At 40.4% G+C, this 18,693-nt stretch overlaps 1 protein-coding gene across 1 annotated transcript in view; it reads left to right on the top strand.

Annotated features, from left to right (window-relative positions):
- The first annotated feature begins 492 nt into the window (after positions 1–492).
- obscnb (obscurin, cytoskeletal calmodulin and titin-interacting RhoGEF b) overlaps positions 493–18,693 on the top strand; it is a 170,288-nt gene continuing 152,087 nt past the window's right edge. Inside the window, exons 1-6 of the mRNA XM_088918145.1 lie at positions 493–710; positions 8,851–9,989; positions 13,892–14,161; positions 14,460–14,720; positions 17,123–17,428; positions 17,813–18,079. Coding sequence (XP_088774271.1) covers positions 8,864–9,989; positions 13,892–14,161; positions 14,460–14,720; positions 17,123–17,428; positions 17,813–18,079 — 2,230 coding nt within the window. The 5' untranslated portion in view covers positions 493–710; positions 8,851–8,863. The remainder of the gene's footprint in view (positions 711–8,850; positions 9,990–13,891; positions 14,162–14,459; positions 14,721–17,122; positions 17,429–17,812; positions 18,080–18,693) is intronic.

Raw genomic sequence — 18,693 nt, 5'->3', positions numbered from 1 at the left:
CGAATGCCTTCATCAGCTGCCGCCAAAGAGATTTACTTAAGGAAGTCGATCATAGTCATAATATATACTGTATGTACATGTCCTTCTTTTCAGAAAAAGCCTTATGGTTAAATGTTAAGAGTTCTGATATTACTTTACAAGGGGGTTGTTCAATACTGCTTTCTTTTTGTGCATTTGTAAATGCACAAGCATAAATCCTTCCACAGTAAGGGAATGAGCAGTATCCTAGCAGCACAGTTTAACTTCTGTTCAATGTATAACGATGAACTCCTCTAAACTACTTCCAGTTATCTAAAAATCATCGAGCATTTCACTAACGCGCGCCTATCTCAGTTCTGGAGAGATGCGCTAACCGGCTACAAGACGCGTATGTACATAAGGCGCACCCCACTCTGAGCTGAAAGGGTATCTCTGCAGCAATGACATCCACTGCTATTTTGGAAAGGAGGCTGCACCGAGCAAAGAACGTCAGCAATTCGGCACCGAGGGATAAAGAAGAAGAAAAAATACGAGACTCAAATCCACTACAGGGGACTGGGGGACGCTGCACTATCTTGGAGATAGGCTTTTTCAAGAATCTCGCCGGAATTCTGTCCTGTACATCAACTGGGTTGTTAATTTAAAAAAGAAGAAAGAGCCTGGATATATAGTTTTTTTTAATCACTGGACTGAGGTTGCAACTGATAAATTACTGTTAAAATCTAAAAGAGGTGAGAACTGTTTTATGTTCTTCTGTTTTTTCCCTATGGATTTGGCTTTAGTTACACTTACTGTATGTAAAGAAAAAAAAACTTTTTAGACGGTCAAATTAAATCAATTTGGACTTTGGTTATTGTTTAATTTGCCTATCGCGTTTCATGCATCTGTGTCTATGTTGTTTTGTACAGCCTAGTCCACAAGGTTTAAGGGAAAGAAAGTTTGACTACGCGCTTCATAGCGGATAATAAATTAGTTCTTGTGTTTTAACATTTCTCCCCCTCAATAAATTAAAACACAGAAATGACTTGCAACAAAGGTTGAAATGTGTAAACGTAATTTTGCAATTATGTTATTTTTAAAGCAACAGCAATGAAGTGCGGTTATTGGATAAACGCATTTTCTCCAGTTTGCTCTTGAGGTCTTCGGGATGCCTCCTCAAACAGCTGATGGTCTTTGCTTCTACAAATGGCCATGTATTGAGACGGAGTTGGACAGCTGAGGCTATTTTTGGGATGAGGGGCCCAATGAAGTGAGGTGAAGTTTGGAAATGTCACCCTGTTAAAAGGGACAGAACTTTTGTAGTCGGACAACAGTACTGTAGTTCATCTGGTGTTACAGCATACAGAAAACCAGCCCGTTCAGCGACATGCTCAATATTTAACCAGTGTACCATACTGTGTAAAAATACACAAACTAATTCAAGTACAATCTTATTTTAAGACTGTATAGTTTAGCACAAACGATTTCAGATTTGTGGCGAAGCGATGCTGAGAGGGCCCAAAATGGCACAGAACCTTTAACTTTAAGTTCTACAGTGGCTTAGTATCATTCTCCGATAAGTCGAATCGCATCGACAGTCTTTGTTCACACAATGTAACGTAACACGTCTGGCACTCATGCCTACGAAAAGGGGGCTTTAGTTATGGTGTTAAGGAATCAGATTTTAATCGGTCTTCAAACCTGGGGGATTGCTTGTATCAATTGTATATATAGATTTTTATTTGAAGATTATAAAACATTTCAAACATTTTGTAGATCTCATAGCATAAAAGTTCTTGGTCTTGACTTTAAGACTAATTAGCGAGTTAATTTTGACTTGAGTTTTCACAGACTATTTGGTGCGACAGTACAGTACATCATCTTTATATCGTGTGCATTAGAATAACGTACAGCAGCAATATGAACCTTGCATTTCCACTATAAATAAAATATTTGTTTTGGTCAATGATTTTAGATTTCTTTTATTATTATGGGTCACCGTAACCGTAAATATAGAATATTGACAGGGGTTTGAATTCTTTCCTTTCCCTTCGCTTATTGAAGAGCGTGATATTAAGCAGACCTGTATCTGCTCTCTGGTAGTTTCCAGCGTCGTGGTGCACTTTAGCTAAAGCGGGGGTATAATTATGATTAAATAATTACGAGTATAATCGATGAAGATATAGGCCTAATGCTTGAGATTGTACATTAAAATCTGTAAAGTTTACGTTTTCAGTTTTCTTCTAACGAGGTTCATCTATATCTTTATTAAAACCCCAAATTGCAGTACAGTTTAAATCTTAAAGCTAATGAGCGTCCTAAGTCAAGGTTGATGTCTGGCTGTAAATACGAGAAGCATCAACTCAGCTTGGCTCCTGTCCGCCTAAACAGACACTCAATGCTGCCAAGTTGAAGTTAATCAACTGAGGAAGAGTCCATTCTCAGTAGGCTTTCAGCCAGAGGCAAATCCACGGCGCAATAGGGACCGTCAGTCACAGCAGACTTGGCGCTATTCTGCATTTTAGCGGAGAGCTCCATTTTCTAATTACATTTAAGGTATTGCAAGCATTCATCATTTGCTTTTTTTTTCTCTGAACGGTAATTAAAAAAACCCCGCTATGATGATTCTTATTTGAAAGATTTTTGCCTTTCAAGTAATTAAGGACTTTTAAAACTTTGTTATACCACTTGTACTCAGTGCATGTTTTTTTCAGAAAGGATTTTTGCTTTATTATGGAAGAGTTACTGTAGATATTTACGGAATGAATGGTTCCAAAAAATTACAGCACTTTAAGTTTAGTGAAACCAATGTAAAAGCAGTGTGAATTCCGTTAGGGAGACCCATAATAAATTAATTGCAAGATTCAAATTCAGAACACGAGGTTCTCAGGCAGATTAATTGTGTATGGAAAAAAAGGGAGCAGCAAAAGACTACAAGCCTACAAATGGAAAAACATTCTGAGTTAAAAGACTGCCCCGCTTTAAGGGAGGTACTGTAGTTACAGTACATCTCTGTGAAGATAATGCATCTGAACTTTGAGTTAAGATGTCCAAAAACTAGTATCCAAATAATAGCTGTAGTCAATGAAGTCAATATGACCAGGATTCTAACCATGAGCAGAAAGTATTGTATTATAGTCTCTTACTGTATATCTGATGCTCATATGGACTTGACTGTATAATTTCATTGTGTGTTTTAGTTAATTCTGCCAGTGTTCCCATTACTATATAGTAATTGATACAGCAACATACACGTATAAATAGTTCTGTAGGTAGTTCATGACATTTACTAAAACTTGACATTATTGGATATTTAAAATAAAACAGGCTCGCTTTTGTGAATTGTTATTTTGTCAAATACTCCAGGAAGACTTTTGGATTGGCTGTCACCCAACTCACTGATATCCCACTGTTCCATACTACACGTTGCAATATATCGCAAGTTAGTACGGTTGATTTGACACCATGTTGTACTGTAGGTAGTTTAAGAAACAAGCGAATACTATTAAAATTGGGTTTCTTGGTGACAAAGTAACAACGCCTCAAACCAGTGTTCATCTGCAGGCTAGGACTCTGTGCTGCTATCCTGGTGCTGGTAGTGCTTCATGCTTGCTCTGTCTCCTGAGCAAGACGCTGTGTAGCTGACCAGTGCTCACACAGCTCCCCCGGTCCAGATAACTTGGCAATAGGTTGGTGCTGTTCTCACACCCCAACGCTTACTCCTGACAAAAAGCATGGCTCCATCTTTTAATTGCAAAGTAACACCGATTAGGGACAATGAGACACTGATGGTGGCAGTTGGCTGTCCCCTTTACAGGTTAAGGAAAAAGAACTGGATCAGAGACTTTATTGTGGGCATATCCCATGGTTTATTTTGTAATCTATGGTGGTGTAGCTGCCATGAATAGCAGAGATTAAGTAGGGGAATATGTCTAATTTCAGAGGACCAGAAGTGATCTGGAACCACTTTTATTGGATGACTTGCATTTTATTCTGGCTCCATCTTTCCCCCAAAGGTCTCTGCAGGACAGTTTGAAGAAGGGCTGGTACTTGGTGCCTGAACGACACTGGCTTTGTTCACAAGGGTGAGCTCTGCCACAGGTATATAGTCAGTCTGGCTTCTCAAAAAGGAGTGTTAGTTAGTGGAAGACTTACAGTACAAAAGTTGACAGATGTGTGTGAACCACTCCTGGAACCATCAGAAGTCCATTTCCTCCTCCATCTAGCTGGACTCTTTCCCCCACACACAGTTCCTTTTCACTATGGTCCCTGCCGCTAGTGCATCTTGCTCCTTGCTGTGTGGTGGGAGTGGGACTGCTGGCAGCCAGCCTCTGGGCTGCTGGTTTTCTGCCCTCTTTACCGGTGCTCACCCACTATGGCTCAGGGTGAACTGCCATCCCTCCAGCTTTACAATACCACTTTTTCCCCACTGCTGATCACCTGAAGCAAAATATACGGCACTTGGCATGTTTATTCGGTTATAGGGCCGATGAACTAAACCGTTTTCAATCCACACTACCAGATCCACCAGTCTCTTACCATTCAAGCAGTCAGGCCAAGCTAAAGCTGTAAATGTGGAGCCTCAGTGTCGGTAGCTGTATTTGGGGGAACTTAGATTTGCACCCTTCCTCTCTTTAAAATTGTTTTCTATAGGGGTTAAGTTTAAAACTTCTTTTCTAATGGTTGGGTAATTTTACCTTAATATGTAGTGGAATGAAGTCTAGTGTGGCCCTCTGGAGGTTGTGGACTATATTGACAAAACAGTACAGTGCCGTATTTTTGTAAAACAATCGACTGTACAAAATGAATGCTGTATGAAAATACATGATTAAAAAAAAGGTGACATAAGTTTTTATGTCTTGAGTTTTAGTACGAGATGTAATTATGGCATAGTGCTATGTTGGTTAATGCTATGATCTTACACTTTCTGGGCTTGATTCTGGTCTGGGCCACATTCTGTGTGGAGCCTGCATGTTCTCTCCAGGTTTGCAGGGGTTTTCTTCCACCTCCAACGGCATGCTGGTGAGGTTTTATTGGTGTGTTTGTAATCTGTGATGGCCTCAGGGTGCTGTCCAGCCCTGTGTTCTTATTTTCCAGGGTAGTCTCCAGGTTGATTTTTTTAGTCATGGACAGGTACAGTATGTGGTATTTGGTGCAGTAGAAAAAAGCACCAACAGAGAAAATACTACAGTTTGTCATTTGCCAAGTCTTGTAATGAAAAGATTACTTTGATTTTAATCAGCTTTCTTTTAAATTTATTCAGAGTAGAGTATTAAGTTAATTAGGCTTTTGCAGATGTCTATTCCTTCTAAACAAATTTCCTTTTTGTACTTCAGAAAGTGATTGTGTCTCGCTAGTCTTCCAGGTTCAAAATTTTTGAGGATACAAGATTTCCAACCTCAGAAAATTAGTTCTATGTGCTCATTACAGTAGCCGAGTCATACAGAGGTGCTTAAGTGAAGGATATGACTTACAAGAGATGTTAAGACACTCATTTGGGAAACATGAAATTATGTCACAGCCAGATAGTACACAAATTTAAAATTTATCTGGAGTTTACCTTGATCCTAGGGTTACTTTTTGTAGAAATTATTTTTCCTTGCCAAACTGCTTTTTATCCCAAGAGATCTCAAAAACACATTTGTAGATGGGAAGGTATCCCATTGATCCATCACCTGCATGGGGCACAGTAGCCTCATGATGCTGTGTACAAGGTAGAAAAGGGAGAAATTTCATCACCTACTAATGTAAACTTGTACATGATTTGCACAGCCCAGATTAAAACCCAGCAAGAACATTAACATGAGCAGTACCATGGGATCTTTAAAGACCAAGTAGTCATGACCTCAGTTCCCTGGTACAACTGTATGGCAGTATGTGTCCCCAGTCACCATACTGGTCTAGGGGGGAAAGCACCACCTACTGTACTACTCCACCAGCACACAGCACCAACCTGGTTTCTCTCAGAGGTCCCTTACTCTAGTACGAACCAAGGCTAGGCTTGCTTAGCCTCTGAGATTAGGCTACAAGGTAGCAATGCTGCTGCACAGATATACAGTACTAGATTTTAGGATCGCTTGTTCCTATGATACATTCACTGTACCTGGTGTTCAAATTAATCATCCAGCAGATTTTTCCAATTACATTACTCAGCCTTTGCTGTGAATCAAGACATTTACTGGTAAAAGTCACAAAATACTTGTTTGATGCAGTTATAAGTTGTATCAATTTTCTCAAAGTCAGAAAGGGAAATGTCCGTTATGCCCTTTTCAGCTGGATGTACTTCACCTGCCCTGTTGATTTCTGTGGCACAGACCAGAAGAGACTGAATTATTCGATTTCCCTCTCCTACATCAGTACATTTATTACAGACTACAGCCCCCTTTGAAGAGAGGGCATTAATTCACACAATTTCTGTCTCCTGGACTGAAATTCTGACTCTGCAAAAGACTCCATACACTCAGCAAATTGCAGTTAGGAACATTAGGATCACTGGGTAATTGAATTAGGAAGACAGCTGGCCTAAACTTAAATTAAGGATGGGGAACATAGATTGATTCCTTTTGCACTACACATTTCTAAATCTACTCAAATGACAGACACCACATAACATTTGTATTTTAATGCTTTCTGAAACATTTTATCATTACAGTACTTCAGTTTAATATTTTCACATAACTTTATCATATTGCATGTACTGTAAAATCAGATTAATCAGTTATTTTGTCTTAACCACACTACAAATTGAGAAGTATTGGGGTTCAATCTATCTGTTCCTAAACATGGAGTGCCTAACTTTCACCATGTATTGTCATGGTGTATTGACATGATGGACTCATGTCGCTTTTAGTAACAGTCCAGTAGCAGCCACATTGCTGAGTCTTTCCCTAGACTTCCTCAGCAGGCAGCACAGTTTTTGATAGCATGGTAGAGAGCCAGGCTCCTATCACTTCCGTTTACTGTACTGTCATTCTTGGGGAACTCTTAGACTATTATAAGACGGTGAATGTGGCAACACAGAACTCTTAGATACTGCATTTAACTTCACCAGTTGTTGCTCTTTATTCATCTAAGGGCAAAATTATCCTTGGTGTATTGAAAAGAGATCCTAGCTTTGATGTGCTATAATTAAGTGCCTTTGCATGATTTGTACAGTCACTAGCAAAGAAAGAATAATTTATGTAGTAGTTGTGGAAGAACTCCGACTGTGGTACCATGGCTCCAGTGACGTGCTCCAAGTACATGTGTGACAATCCAACATCGTAATTAAGAAGTTCAAAAGTATGCCAGGCTTTATTTTAATTATTTTTTAACCTCACTTGAGCCCTTTAAAACAGGCATCTTTCTAGGATTGCTAGACACGTTTGCCCAGTACAAGACCTGTACTTATACAGAGTAACTACTTCAGCTTGTCTGGTCTAGCTGACTTTTACCAACTCCATTGTGACATGGGTTTTATCTGTATAAAATGGAAGTACCCCACATTCCATTCAGTAACTGACACACCAATTATTCATGGATAACTTTTTACAATAGATCTCTTCTTTTGAGCACATTTTGGTGGTCTGTATGTACTGTATGGGTGTGTGGGTGGGAAGATAATTAAAAATGAACTTGGTTTTTGACTCAGATTTTCGTCTGTGCAAATAAATCCAGATTATATTCGAGACAGATGTCACGAGAAAAACAACTGTGTGAAATCCTATTTTACAGCCAGCCTCTTTCTGACTGAATAGAATTTAGTTGAGTGTGCAACCCCACTTAAGTGCAAAATTAATGACAAAAACTAATACACACTATCATATAATGAGGAAACAGTGCTATAAACTGCTCATAGTTAGTGCTATAAGAAAGTTGGAATTCTTTATTCAAGAAATACCCCCATTTTCAGAAAGTGGATGTTTATTTTCTTAATGCTACTATGGCAGATCCCTCCTGACTTCTAGTACTGTTATTTGCAAATAGGTCCTGTCAGTGAATCAGAATAGGAGCTCTCCAATTTTGACCAGTAACCAGTACCTCCCCACTGATTTAATATTCTAGCATGTTCTGAATCTGTTAGAGTTACTGAAATGTCCTGGCATTTTGTTCCTTCAAGTGTCAACAGGTGGAAATAGGACCCAGGGGAAAAGCAATTTAAGAGCTTTCAGAGTTCAGCTCATGTCCCGATATATACATAAACCCTAATGCTTAAAATAGCAGAAGTACATTTATATCACATTAAAGCTTAGATTTGTCTTGAAAGTTTGAAAAGTACTGTACTAAACAGTTATGCTTGCATATTTATCTTCCCGCTAAAGCATATAATTTTAAATGTACAGTAGGGAGAAAAGATTTTTTAGTTGCCGGTGTTTTTGAAAAGCTGGTTTAAAACCAAAACTTTATCTTCAAGGCATTTTGGAGTAAGAGTGAAGAAACCTGACAGATATTTAATGTTTTAATGAATATTTTAATGTTCCATTATGTTTTAGACTTCATTTGCTTTTTTTGAATTATTGCTCATATGTATTTGCAGCTCTTTATTTGTAAACCTACTCTGCCTGGCAGTGCAGTCATGTTTGTAGCATGAAAAGGTAACCCGAAGCTCTCTATTTTTATCCTTTGACTAACCGATTGATCAGCAGTTTTAAAGGAATACAGCTGGACTTCCCTAGAATGTCCACATGAAACAGTCTTTCTTCTTATTGTCCATGTTCTACATCTGAGAGGGTAAAATTGGAAGTGAAGGGCATTTTTCCCCATCTTGGGGACAGTTTTCATTTGTTTCTTCATATATATTTTACAGTACATGACTTGCTTATTGTTTGATTTTTAATCGCATATCTATTAAACTTAATATTTCTTATTACTCCAAACAGCCTGACTTGCTGTTTCACCCTTGATTGTCCTCAGACAGAACCAGAAGATGGACCAGGACCTGTTTGGCGGTGCCCCACGCTTCCTGACCCGCCCAAAGGCCTTTGCTGTGTGTGTAGGGAGAGATGCCACCCTAAGCTGCACTATAGTGGGGAACCCTGTGCCAGCAGTGAACTGGGAGAAGGGGAAGCAGAATATTACCTCAGGTGGGCGCTTCAAGACTGTAGAGGATGGGGATGTGTACCGCCTGACCATCTACGAACTGACATTGGATGACAGTGGCCAGTACATCTGCCGGGCCAAGAACACCGTGGGAGAGGCCTATGCTGCGGTCACTCTCCAGGTGGGGTTTCCCAGCGACTTGGTGGAACGCCCTCCAACATTTGTGGAGAAGCCCGTCTCCACCAGGGTGAGCCTGGGGGATGATGTCAAGTTCTACTGCCGAGTCTTGGCTCACCCAGAACCCACTTTCACTTGGGAGAAGGACGGAAGGTATGTAGGGGAGTCCAGCCGCTTCAAGATAAGCTCGGACTCGGAGTCCACCTCCCTGAATATCCAGTGTGCGCGGAGCATCGACAGTGGGACTTTCACCTGCAGGGCACAGAACTCCGCTGGCCGAGCCCAAGCGGCGGCTGCACTGGTAGTAGAACACCAGGACTCTCATAACCTGGCCAGTGCAGATAAGGGCACCTCCCTGCTGTCACATTTGCAGAAGAGACGGGAAGAGATGCGCAAATCCGACATCTCTCTCTACCGCTCTTCGGATCTGACTGTGGACAACTATCAGTCTTCCACTTCCTCCTCAACTACTTCAATCCTGAAGTCCGCGGAGGGGCTGAGCTCCTTGGGCCTGAGCCTGTCCCAGGACTACGTGCGCGCAGCCGGCCTGGCTAGCAGACTGCCGAAGGGGGTGTTTACACGCACCTGCACTGTGACCGAGGGGAAGCACGCCAAACTGAGCTGCTTCGTCACGGGGCACCCCAAACCGCAGATCCTGTGGATGAAGGATGGGATAGTCATCAACGAGGGTCGCAGGCTCTTGATTTATGAGGACGAGGCAGAGAATTTCATCCTCAAGATCCTGTACTGCAAACAGGACGACAACGGTCTCTACACCTGCACTGCCTCCAACCTGGCTGGACAGACCTACAGCGCCGTTCTGCTCACTGTCAGAGGTAAGTATTTCCAGTAGGCTGCTCTTATTGATCCAGGTCCTTACCTGCAGAATACATGTACAGTGAAGACATGTCAATTATTCTTTGTGGCCTTAGGGGCTATAGCAGGTGTTATTTAGAAGTATGTACCAGGGCATTCATTGAAACTTTAAAAACGGGGACTTGCATTTTGAATGAAAACACCGACACCATCACTGTGATGTGTCTACAAAATCTAAGAGGACCCTTTCTGCCTGATCCTTGGTAACACTGAATCACTTCCTCCCCCCAACTTGTATTGTATAAGTCATATACATAAGTGTGATGAGAATCCTCACTACAGGATCATTGTATTTCTGTGCATACTATGCAATACACAAATAAGGGGAAACTTTTCTGGTAGGGAATGTTAAGAAAATATAGACACTTTAAGGTGAAAATCACATCAGCTGATTTGTATACAATGTTCATATATTTTACAAATCAATCAATCTTCTGCTATGGGTCATGTAAAATCATGTGACAAAAGACTGGGAATGGCTAGTGAAATTGACTACACTAATTGTTTAGTAAACTTTTAGAGCTAAATTATTTTTAACACCAAATGGGTATTTTAAGACCAGTTTTGATTCCAGAATTGTAACTCTTGAGTTTAGTGTTGTTGTAACAGATGCACTAAAGTTTTGCACCCTCAGTGAAAGGTTGTACCATGGCAAACCTGAAATAAATGCTTGTAATCTAATGGGAAAACGATGGTATAGATAGAGTGAAGTACTTTGCCTTCATTTGTTGAGTATCTTAGCAGCCTTATACTTAAAAAAAAAATGAATGCCACCTTTCCAAAAATATGCCTGACCTCCAATTGAAGAAAAAAATCTTGTTTAGAAATTCTTTCCCTAAAGAAAGCTTTAAATACACCAATGTGTGACATTGCTATTAATGCATTTTAGTTTTAAGAGGTAGTGGGCTGCTCATTTCTTGTAGCCCTGCTCAAAGCAATATTAATTTAGGAATTTAAAAGTGCCGTCTCAGCTGGTGGTTTGAATCTCTCCCAGGGTCACATTACAAGCTTACTGTAGATAATGTAGACTGCAGGACTGTTGGTCTTGTTTTCAAAATAGTTGAGCCTGGCAATGACTAGTGGTAAGAATCAGGTTTTAAAACAGTTGATGATCAGACTGTTGGAAAAAATCCTGAAACCTCAATGGAAATTATTAGTTTCCCCATCTCATTCTATGCCTCATGTCTGTCTTTTAACTGTCTTCTGTCAAGAATGGCAGTGAAACAGAGCCGTTTAAAGTCTTGCCCTGTGTGTGTGTGTATCAAAACTACAGGAGCTGTTTCAGTCTATAATTCCCCATTATGTTGATGGTAAAATGCATTCTTCAAAGAACAACAAGTAAATATAGTACACAGTTTGAAATCTGAGTACACACATGTAAGTAATTTCCATATTGTTTGTAGGTGTGGGTTGCTGTAATTTGCCCATCCTAAAATTTTTGTAAAAGCTTTTTTAAAATGTAGACTAAAAAATTCCATCTCAAACCTTGATCATTTAATAGTTGTGTTTTTTTCCAGAAAAAGATTTTTCATGTAGAATTCCAAACTATTTTTTAATGTTTGTATTTAATTTTTGCCAATTTCCTAAATAGCTTGAATTTATTAGTTGCAATTTCATTAAGTACAGTTGTGTAGAGAATAATAATTAATATTTACAGGGCTATGTTGCTATATTACTCATCCTTCAATGGTATGTTTGCAAAGAATACTGTTATGTGGGCCTTACATCTTTGTGGTCTTTGGAATATCAAACCAGCAGTGAAGGTCAGTATTTTATTTCAGCTATTTTCTGAGTGATGAGTAGGTCACAGATGGTGCAATGGCCACTAGCCTGCTGCTATGTGCTGCCAGAGGGATCGTGATTTTCCATGCATTCACTAGTGAGTCTAAAAGCTCAGCTTTTTAAAATGAGCTTCTGACTTTGTTGAAATGTGACGGCAGTGTTTGGCATCATTGTTTGGCTTGCTTAAACTTTAGAATAAATCGGGTATGGTCTTTAATTATACAATCAGTGATCTTTTTAGCCTTTGTAAAAATAAAAACACTGAGTCTAGTTGCTTCCTTGTTACTGACCAGTGTAGCTCACTGGAAATTAATGTAATGCAAATACTCCAACTTGGAATGGTAGTTTTGATACATTCTGTACCTGATTTACACCCATATACCTGTACAAATGCAGTTAATTGGTTAACTGGTGAAAGGTTACAAATGCTGGAAGTGAACCGATACTAGCAACCATATCCATCATACAGTCTCATGCTACAGGTTTGCTGAAATACCAGTCCTTCTCCTCACCCATCACATCTTTCTCTATGCACGCATTTTAAGGTCACTTAAATTTCTATTGAAAACCTTATACCATGATAATTGGAGCAAACAGTCACCTGTTCTCTTCGAGAAGTGTGGTTTTCTCATTAATAGGACTAGCATAGACACCAATTCTGGATGACCGCTATATGAAATTTCGTATATTGGACTTACTGTATGGCACTTAAGTTCAATAGCCATTAAGCCATTTACATCCTAACACAAAGGTAAACTAGATACATCAGAAATTCTAAACCTAGGTAGTACTGTAGGTGAAAAAACAAACATGAGTTGAAGAGAGGTCATTAATTCAGAATGCTTTTTAGTTACTAGGTACCTAGAAATTTATCAACAAGCTTAAAACTGTCTGAATCATAGCCATTTCTCCTCTACATTACCTGAGCTGGAATCTCCTTATCACCCTGGTGACCAGCCGTAAAGCAGACATCGTTGCAAGATTTTGAATAAATATTGTATAAAAATACTTTGATCACAAAAATATTTTTTGGGTCATGGAGTTAATACCACAACTTAAACCTGGTAAATAGGAGAATAGTACTTAAGATCTGTGAGAAACGCCTTATTTCTGTGAAAAGCAATTAAAGACATGAATGTTTGCATCTTGGACAGCTTTCTGTCAGTGAATACTATATATATAGTAGCCTGATCATACCATTTCAGAAGTTATGCAAAGTTGGGTGGGATCAGTACTGGGATTGGAGTAAGAAAATCCTGATTGCTGCTGTAAGTGTATTGGTCAGCCAATAGTTGGCACTCTTCCTTCTGGACCAGGATTTCTAAAGCAATGCCATAATGCGATAATAAGGTGACTAAAGAAACTGGTGATGCTTTTGTTTGAGCCCTTGAGGTTGTAACTACTTGGTCAGTAAAAAATTCACCATACTATTGTAAACATAGGGGTAATAGTCCTTGTCCAGGCTCAAATCTACCTAAATGTCACTACCTGATCTGCTTGGTCTTAGGTCTGCTGGCACATTACTGCTGCACCCAGGAAGAGGTTATCCTTAATTGTATTATTGTAATTAATTGTATTAATAATTAAAATAGTTGATTAGAACAGAGTTAATTTTTTCCTCTTCATTAGTTGTCAGGTCGGTCCAGCTCTGTCAACTTACTATTTAAAAATGTTGACTTGGCTTTTGACAATGATTAGCAAGCAGAAAACATTTCTGTGGTTAGCCATCATTTGCATTCTTTTGACTCTGGCATTCATTCAGTTTCCAAATGCGTGGTTCTGAACGGTGAGACTCTGTTCCATTGCTTATTTCCACAGCGCAATGATTATTCAGTACAGATTCTTGTAGCTGTTATTCATTAACTATTTAACATCAGTCTGTATCAGCTCTCCTCTCACCCAAATCAACCACCAAATTGTTTTATGAAACTGATAATCAAATAGTTGTATGCAAAGAAACTTCAGTTCTTCAGTGAAGTATTTGCCCTTTCCCTCCTCTTGGAAGTTTTCATGAATTTTCTCTATCTTGTCTCATCTCCTTGACTCTCCACCTCTGCTCCGGTGGCCGATCCTCTTTCAGAGCCCATGATCCCATTTAAGACCAAGCTGCGGGATGTGGAGGTACAGGAAAAGGAGACGGCAACACTGCAGTGTGAGGTGCCCATGCCCGCCACCGAGACCAGCTGGTACATGGAGGAGACGCCGTTGTCCCAGAGTGCCAAGTATCACATGGAGGAGGACGGGACGCTGCGCCGGCTCACCATCTGCAACGTCACCACCAACGACGATGCCGTTTACATCTGCGAGATGAAGGAGGGCAGCCGGACTGTGGCGGAGCTGACTGTGAGAGGTACTGGGTGGGAGGAGTTTGCCCACAAATCTTTTGGCTTAAAAGTATATTTTCGAAGAAACAAGAGTTTCTGCATCAAAATGTTTTGAAATCCATCCTTGGAAGTCTCATGTTATTGTAGCTGTCCAAGCCAAATATACATTGAAATGCAGTAGGGTGTAAATCACACTATACAGTCTGGTTATACTATACGATAACAGCAACAGTCCTTCAGGACGTCCTCAAAGCAAAAACCATTAGGAAGCGGAGTACTCAGTCTTTATTCAGTCAACCTATGGTTGCTTTCCTCTTCTCTCAGGCAACATCACCAAGAAGCTTCCTCGAAAGACCATCCTGCCAGTAAGTGACACAGTGATCTTCTGCGTCGAGCTGGAGAAGCCCTGTGAGAACTGCTTCTGGACCAGGAATGGCGAGAGGCTGTACGAGGACAGCAGGGTGTCCTTGGTGTCCTCTGGCCACCAGTACACCCTGACCATCCGAGACTGCCGTGCAGAGGACTCTGGGGAGATCGCCTTTGTGGCTGGGGACTGCAAGACCTCCACTAGCTTCTCAGTGACTGGTGAGCCCAGCAGCATTGTTAGTGGGTTTCTCCAGAGCCTCACGGACAGCGTGAGGAAGAGTGAGCTTATGTATGTATGGATTAAGTTTCTAGTGTAAATGTATGATGAAGACATGGTATATTTGGTGTGGAGAAAATGGTTTTGAAGATCATCTTGTATGTACAATATATGCATAGACTCAAAATTTAAGACAGCTGTTCACTTGCCATACATTAAAAGTTGCTTATATTCTGTTTGAAATAGGAAGACATTCATTACAAGTCTGAATCCAATACCAAATTATTGATATTTTGAAAAAAAGGGACTTTGCAGTATTTCATGGATTTCCAAACATTCTCTTTGATATTCTTAATTGTATGCATGTGTACTTAAATGTATATTTTATTGTAATGTTTATCCTTCTATCTATCCAATTTGAGTGCAGCAACACAGATGCTCATTTTAGCCTTTTAAATCCTTTATCATCGCTTTCATTGATTCTCAGATTAATTTAATTACTTTATAACACTTTCAGTCTTGGACTGTTAGGATTATTTCCCTTCCATTATGGCTAAAACTCTACTTGTTAACATATCTAAAGTTATTCCTAAACCCAAACCTTCACCCTGGGGTTACCACATGAGAAAAATAAGAAAGATGGATGAGCATCATATTTCAAAGTTAACATTGATAGATTGTGACTTAAGAGGACTGCAACCCATCCTTTTCTAATTATAACACCACAACCTGTCAGTCAAAAGCCATTTTAAAGGATGTACAAAGAAGTACTAAAGGGGTTTCTACACACAGTTTGTGACTATTTCGGCTTCCCCCTTTTTTTGGCACTCAGCACAAAGTATTCTATAATGTCAAAGTGAAAAAAAAATACAGACATTTTACTAAATTAAAAATAAAAAACAAAGTAATTGAATGCATGAGTATGATTTCAGAATAAATACACCTGTGTCTGGGAGCTTCCCCGCTTAGTGCATTTCCAAGGAAACACTACACCATGAAGACCAAGTAACATTCCAAGCAGATCCGAGCTTAGGTTCTTCAAAAAAATACCAGTCGGGGCAAGGATATAAGAACATTTCCAAGGCATTGAATATACCTCAAAGCACAGTGAATTGCATCATTAAAAAGGTGAGAAAATATGGAACTGTGAATCTCCCCAGAACTGGCCGTCCTCCAAAACTGAGTGTCCAGGGAGGAAGAGCCATAGTAAGGGAGGCCACCAAGATGCCTAAGGCAACTCTAAAGGAGTTACAGTCCTCCTTGACAGAGATGGGAGAAACTGTGCATGAGACAATAGCACCCACACTTCAGAAATCTGGCTTGTATGGAAGGGTGGCAAGAAGAAGGCCTTTGTTGGAAAAAACTCACATCTTGGCTGGAGTTTGCCCAAAGGCATGTGAGAGACTCAACAATTTGGAGGAATATTTTATGGTCTGGTGAAACCAAAATTGAACTTTTTTTGGCACAAACTTAACAGCACATCACACTGAGAACACCATCCCTACAGTGAAGCATGGTGGTGGCAGCATCATTCTTTGAGGATGTTTCTCTGAGGCAGGGACTGGAAAACTCCTAAAGATAGAAGGAAAAATGGATGGAGCTTAGTATAGAAAAATCCTGGTGGAAAACATGCTGCAATCCACAAGAGCACTGGGACTTGGAAGATGAATCATCTTCCAACTGGACAATGACCCAAAACGTACAGCAGGAGCCACACTGGAGTGGCTTAAAACCAAAAAGGTTGATGTCCTGGAGTGTCCCAGTCAATGCCCAGACCTCAAATCCAATTGAGCATCTGTGGAATGACTTAAAAGTTCACAAATGGTCCCCATCCAACTTGATGGAGCTTGAGCAATTGTGCCAAGAAGAATGGGCAAAAATTCCAGTGTCACGATATGCAACGCTGATAGAAACTTACCCAAAGAGACTCACAGCTGTAATTGCTGCCAAAGGTGGTCTTACATATTAACCCTGGGGGGACGGGGGTGAATACTTATGTATTCAATTACTTTCCGTTTTTTATTTTTAATTTAGTAAAATGTCTGGTTCCCCCCCCCAACTTTGACATTATAGAGTACTTTGTATTGATGAGTACCAAAAATTCTCAGTTAAATACATCATGGTTCCATGCTGTAACATAATAAAATGTGAAAGTCTACACCCCCCCCCTTGGACTTTCTATAAGCACTGTTAGTAGGCAAACAGTTACTATTTTTTACTATACTTCAGGATAACTAATTGCATCCATGGGCCTACCGAATGTGTTGCTTAGGCAGTGGAGTGTAGTGGATCGGATTTGTAAGTGGAAGATTGTGGGATCAAATCTTGGGTGGGGCACTACTCTTGTCACCTTGAACAATAAATCGTTAGCGTGATAAATTAATACATTCCTTGTCCTATTCAGCCCCAAGAAAGCATCCTCCAGATCCCCCAGTTGACCCTGTGGTGCGGGACAAGATGGACACCTCCGTCACCCTCTGCTGGTCCCCTCCTGTCACAGACAGGCCAGTGCCCATTTCTGGCTATGTGGTGGAGAGGAGGAAAGTGGGCAGCCAGACCTGGATGAGGTGTCATGGCTCAGACAACATTCCTTGCCAAGAATTTACAGTGAGTGGCCTGACAGAGGAGGGCAGCTACCAGTTCCGAATCACTGCCGTCAACGACTTTGGACAGAGCGCCTTCCTGGAAGTTCCTGGGACCTTTTACCTTGGTGAGCTCTTAACTACACTGAATTGATTCATCTGTCTGTTAGAATGCCATGTGATAGCCACCTCACTATTCACATACTGTTGTAAGATTTACATTCCCTCTTATGGTTAAGCACAGATATCTGAGAAGTTCTGTTGGTCCTGATAGAGTGTCTAACAGCTGATGCAACATTTTTAAATGTTGACCTTTCATTTTGAATAAGGCTGCAGTATAAGTTGATCTTTATCAATATTCAACTGCCCATGGTGACTGTTCATTCTGTCATGAATGCAAGTAACTGTTGACCTGCCAGAGTTGGTTAAATTGTTTTGTTCCGTTTTCCCCAATCGTTTTCATCCAAATCCAATCAACACTTTTCATTACTTCCTATAACCTCTTCCTCCAGAACCCAAGGCTTCAGTGAAAACCCCGCTGCTGGATGTGGTGTCAACAGCTGGGGAGGAGGCCACATTCACAGTCGAGCTCTCCGAGGTGTGTTCAGGGGCCTGGTTCCTCGATGGCAAGGTCCTGCGCAGCGGTGAGCTTTACCTCATCAGCCGCACCAGAACCACCCACACTCTGGTGATCCGCCAGGTGCGCAAAGATCTGAATGGAGCGCTGGTCAGATTTGTGGGTGGAGGATCAGAGAGCACGTGTAGGCTGAAAGTAAAAGGTGAGTACATGGGTTGTTGATGATGAATATTGCATTTGGTTTCTCCTGTTACAGCAGATCAGCTACTGATGTATTGCAAACAGGGTGTCTTCAAGATCCATATATGTTCCTTGTGGAGGTGACTGTTTTCTAATCATCCCTTCATTTGCTTCATCTGATATTCAGCTAAAAAAAACAGCAGTCCTTAGTTTTGTGAAAAGGAGTAGCTTTAAATTTTAGATGCGACTTGGACACTATAATGCCATAAACTCCAAGAAGTGATGGTTTATTAATTTCATTTCTCCTTCTACAAAACCCATCTGTGCTGCATGGACCTAGAGATCATTGCCAATCATTCTTGAGTACATAGCTTAATTCCTCAATTTAAACTACAGGACTCACTTTGAAGCTCTAGGAAAGCTTCAAAATACTTAAATAAAACAACCCTCTCATCTATTAAGTCAACTAATTGTTGGAAGAGCCGACTGTACCAGTGGGTGTGAATCAATGTTATGCCAATCGTTAAAGCCTTTAAAAGTCAAGAGCTCTGCAGATGTTCCACACAAACTATACAATGTCATATGACAGATGTGGGAGATACAGTACTGCATAACATGTTTGTATAAGAAAGAAAA

Source organism: Atractosteus spatula, chromosome 6, assembly GCF_055471065.1.
Source record: "Atractosteus spatula isolate fAtrSpa1 chromosome 6, fAtrSpa1.hap1, whole genome shotgun sequence".
In the NCBI taxonomy this organism is placed as follows: domain Eukaryota; kingdom Metazoa; phylum Chordata; class Actinopteri; order Semionotiformes; family Lepisosteidae; genus Atractosteus; species Atractosteus spatula.
Note: the sequence above shows the minus strand (reverse complement) of the source record. Positions and strands in the feature narration are given on the sequence as shown.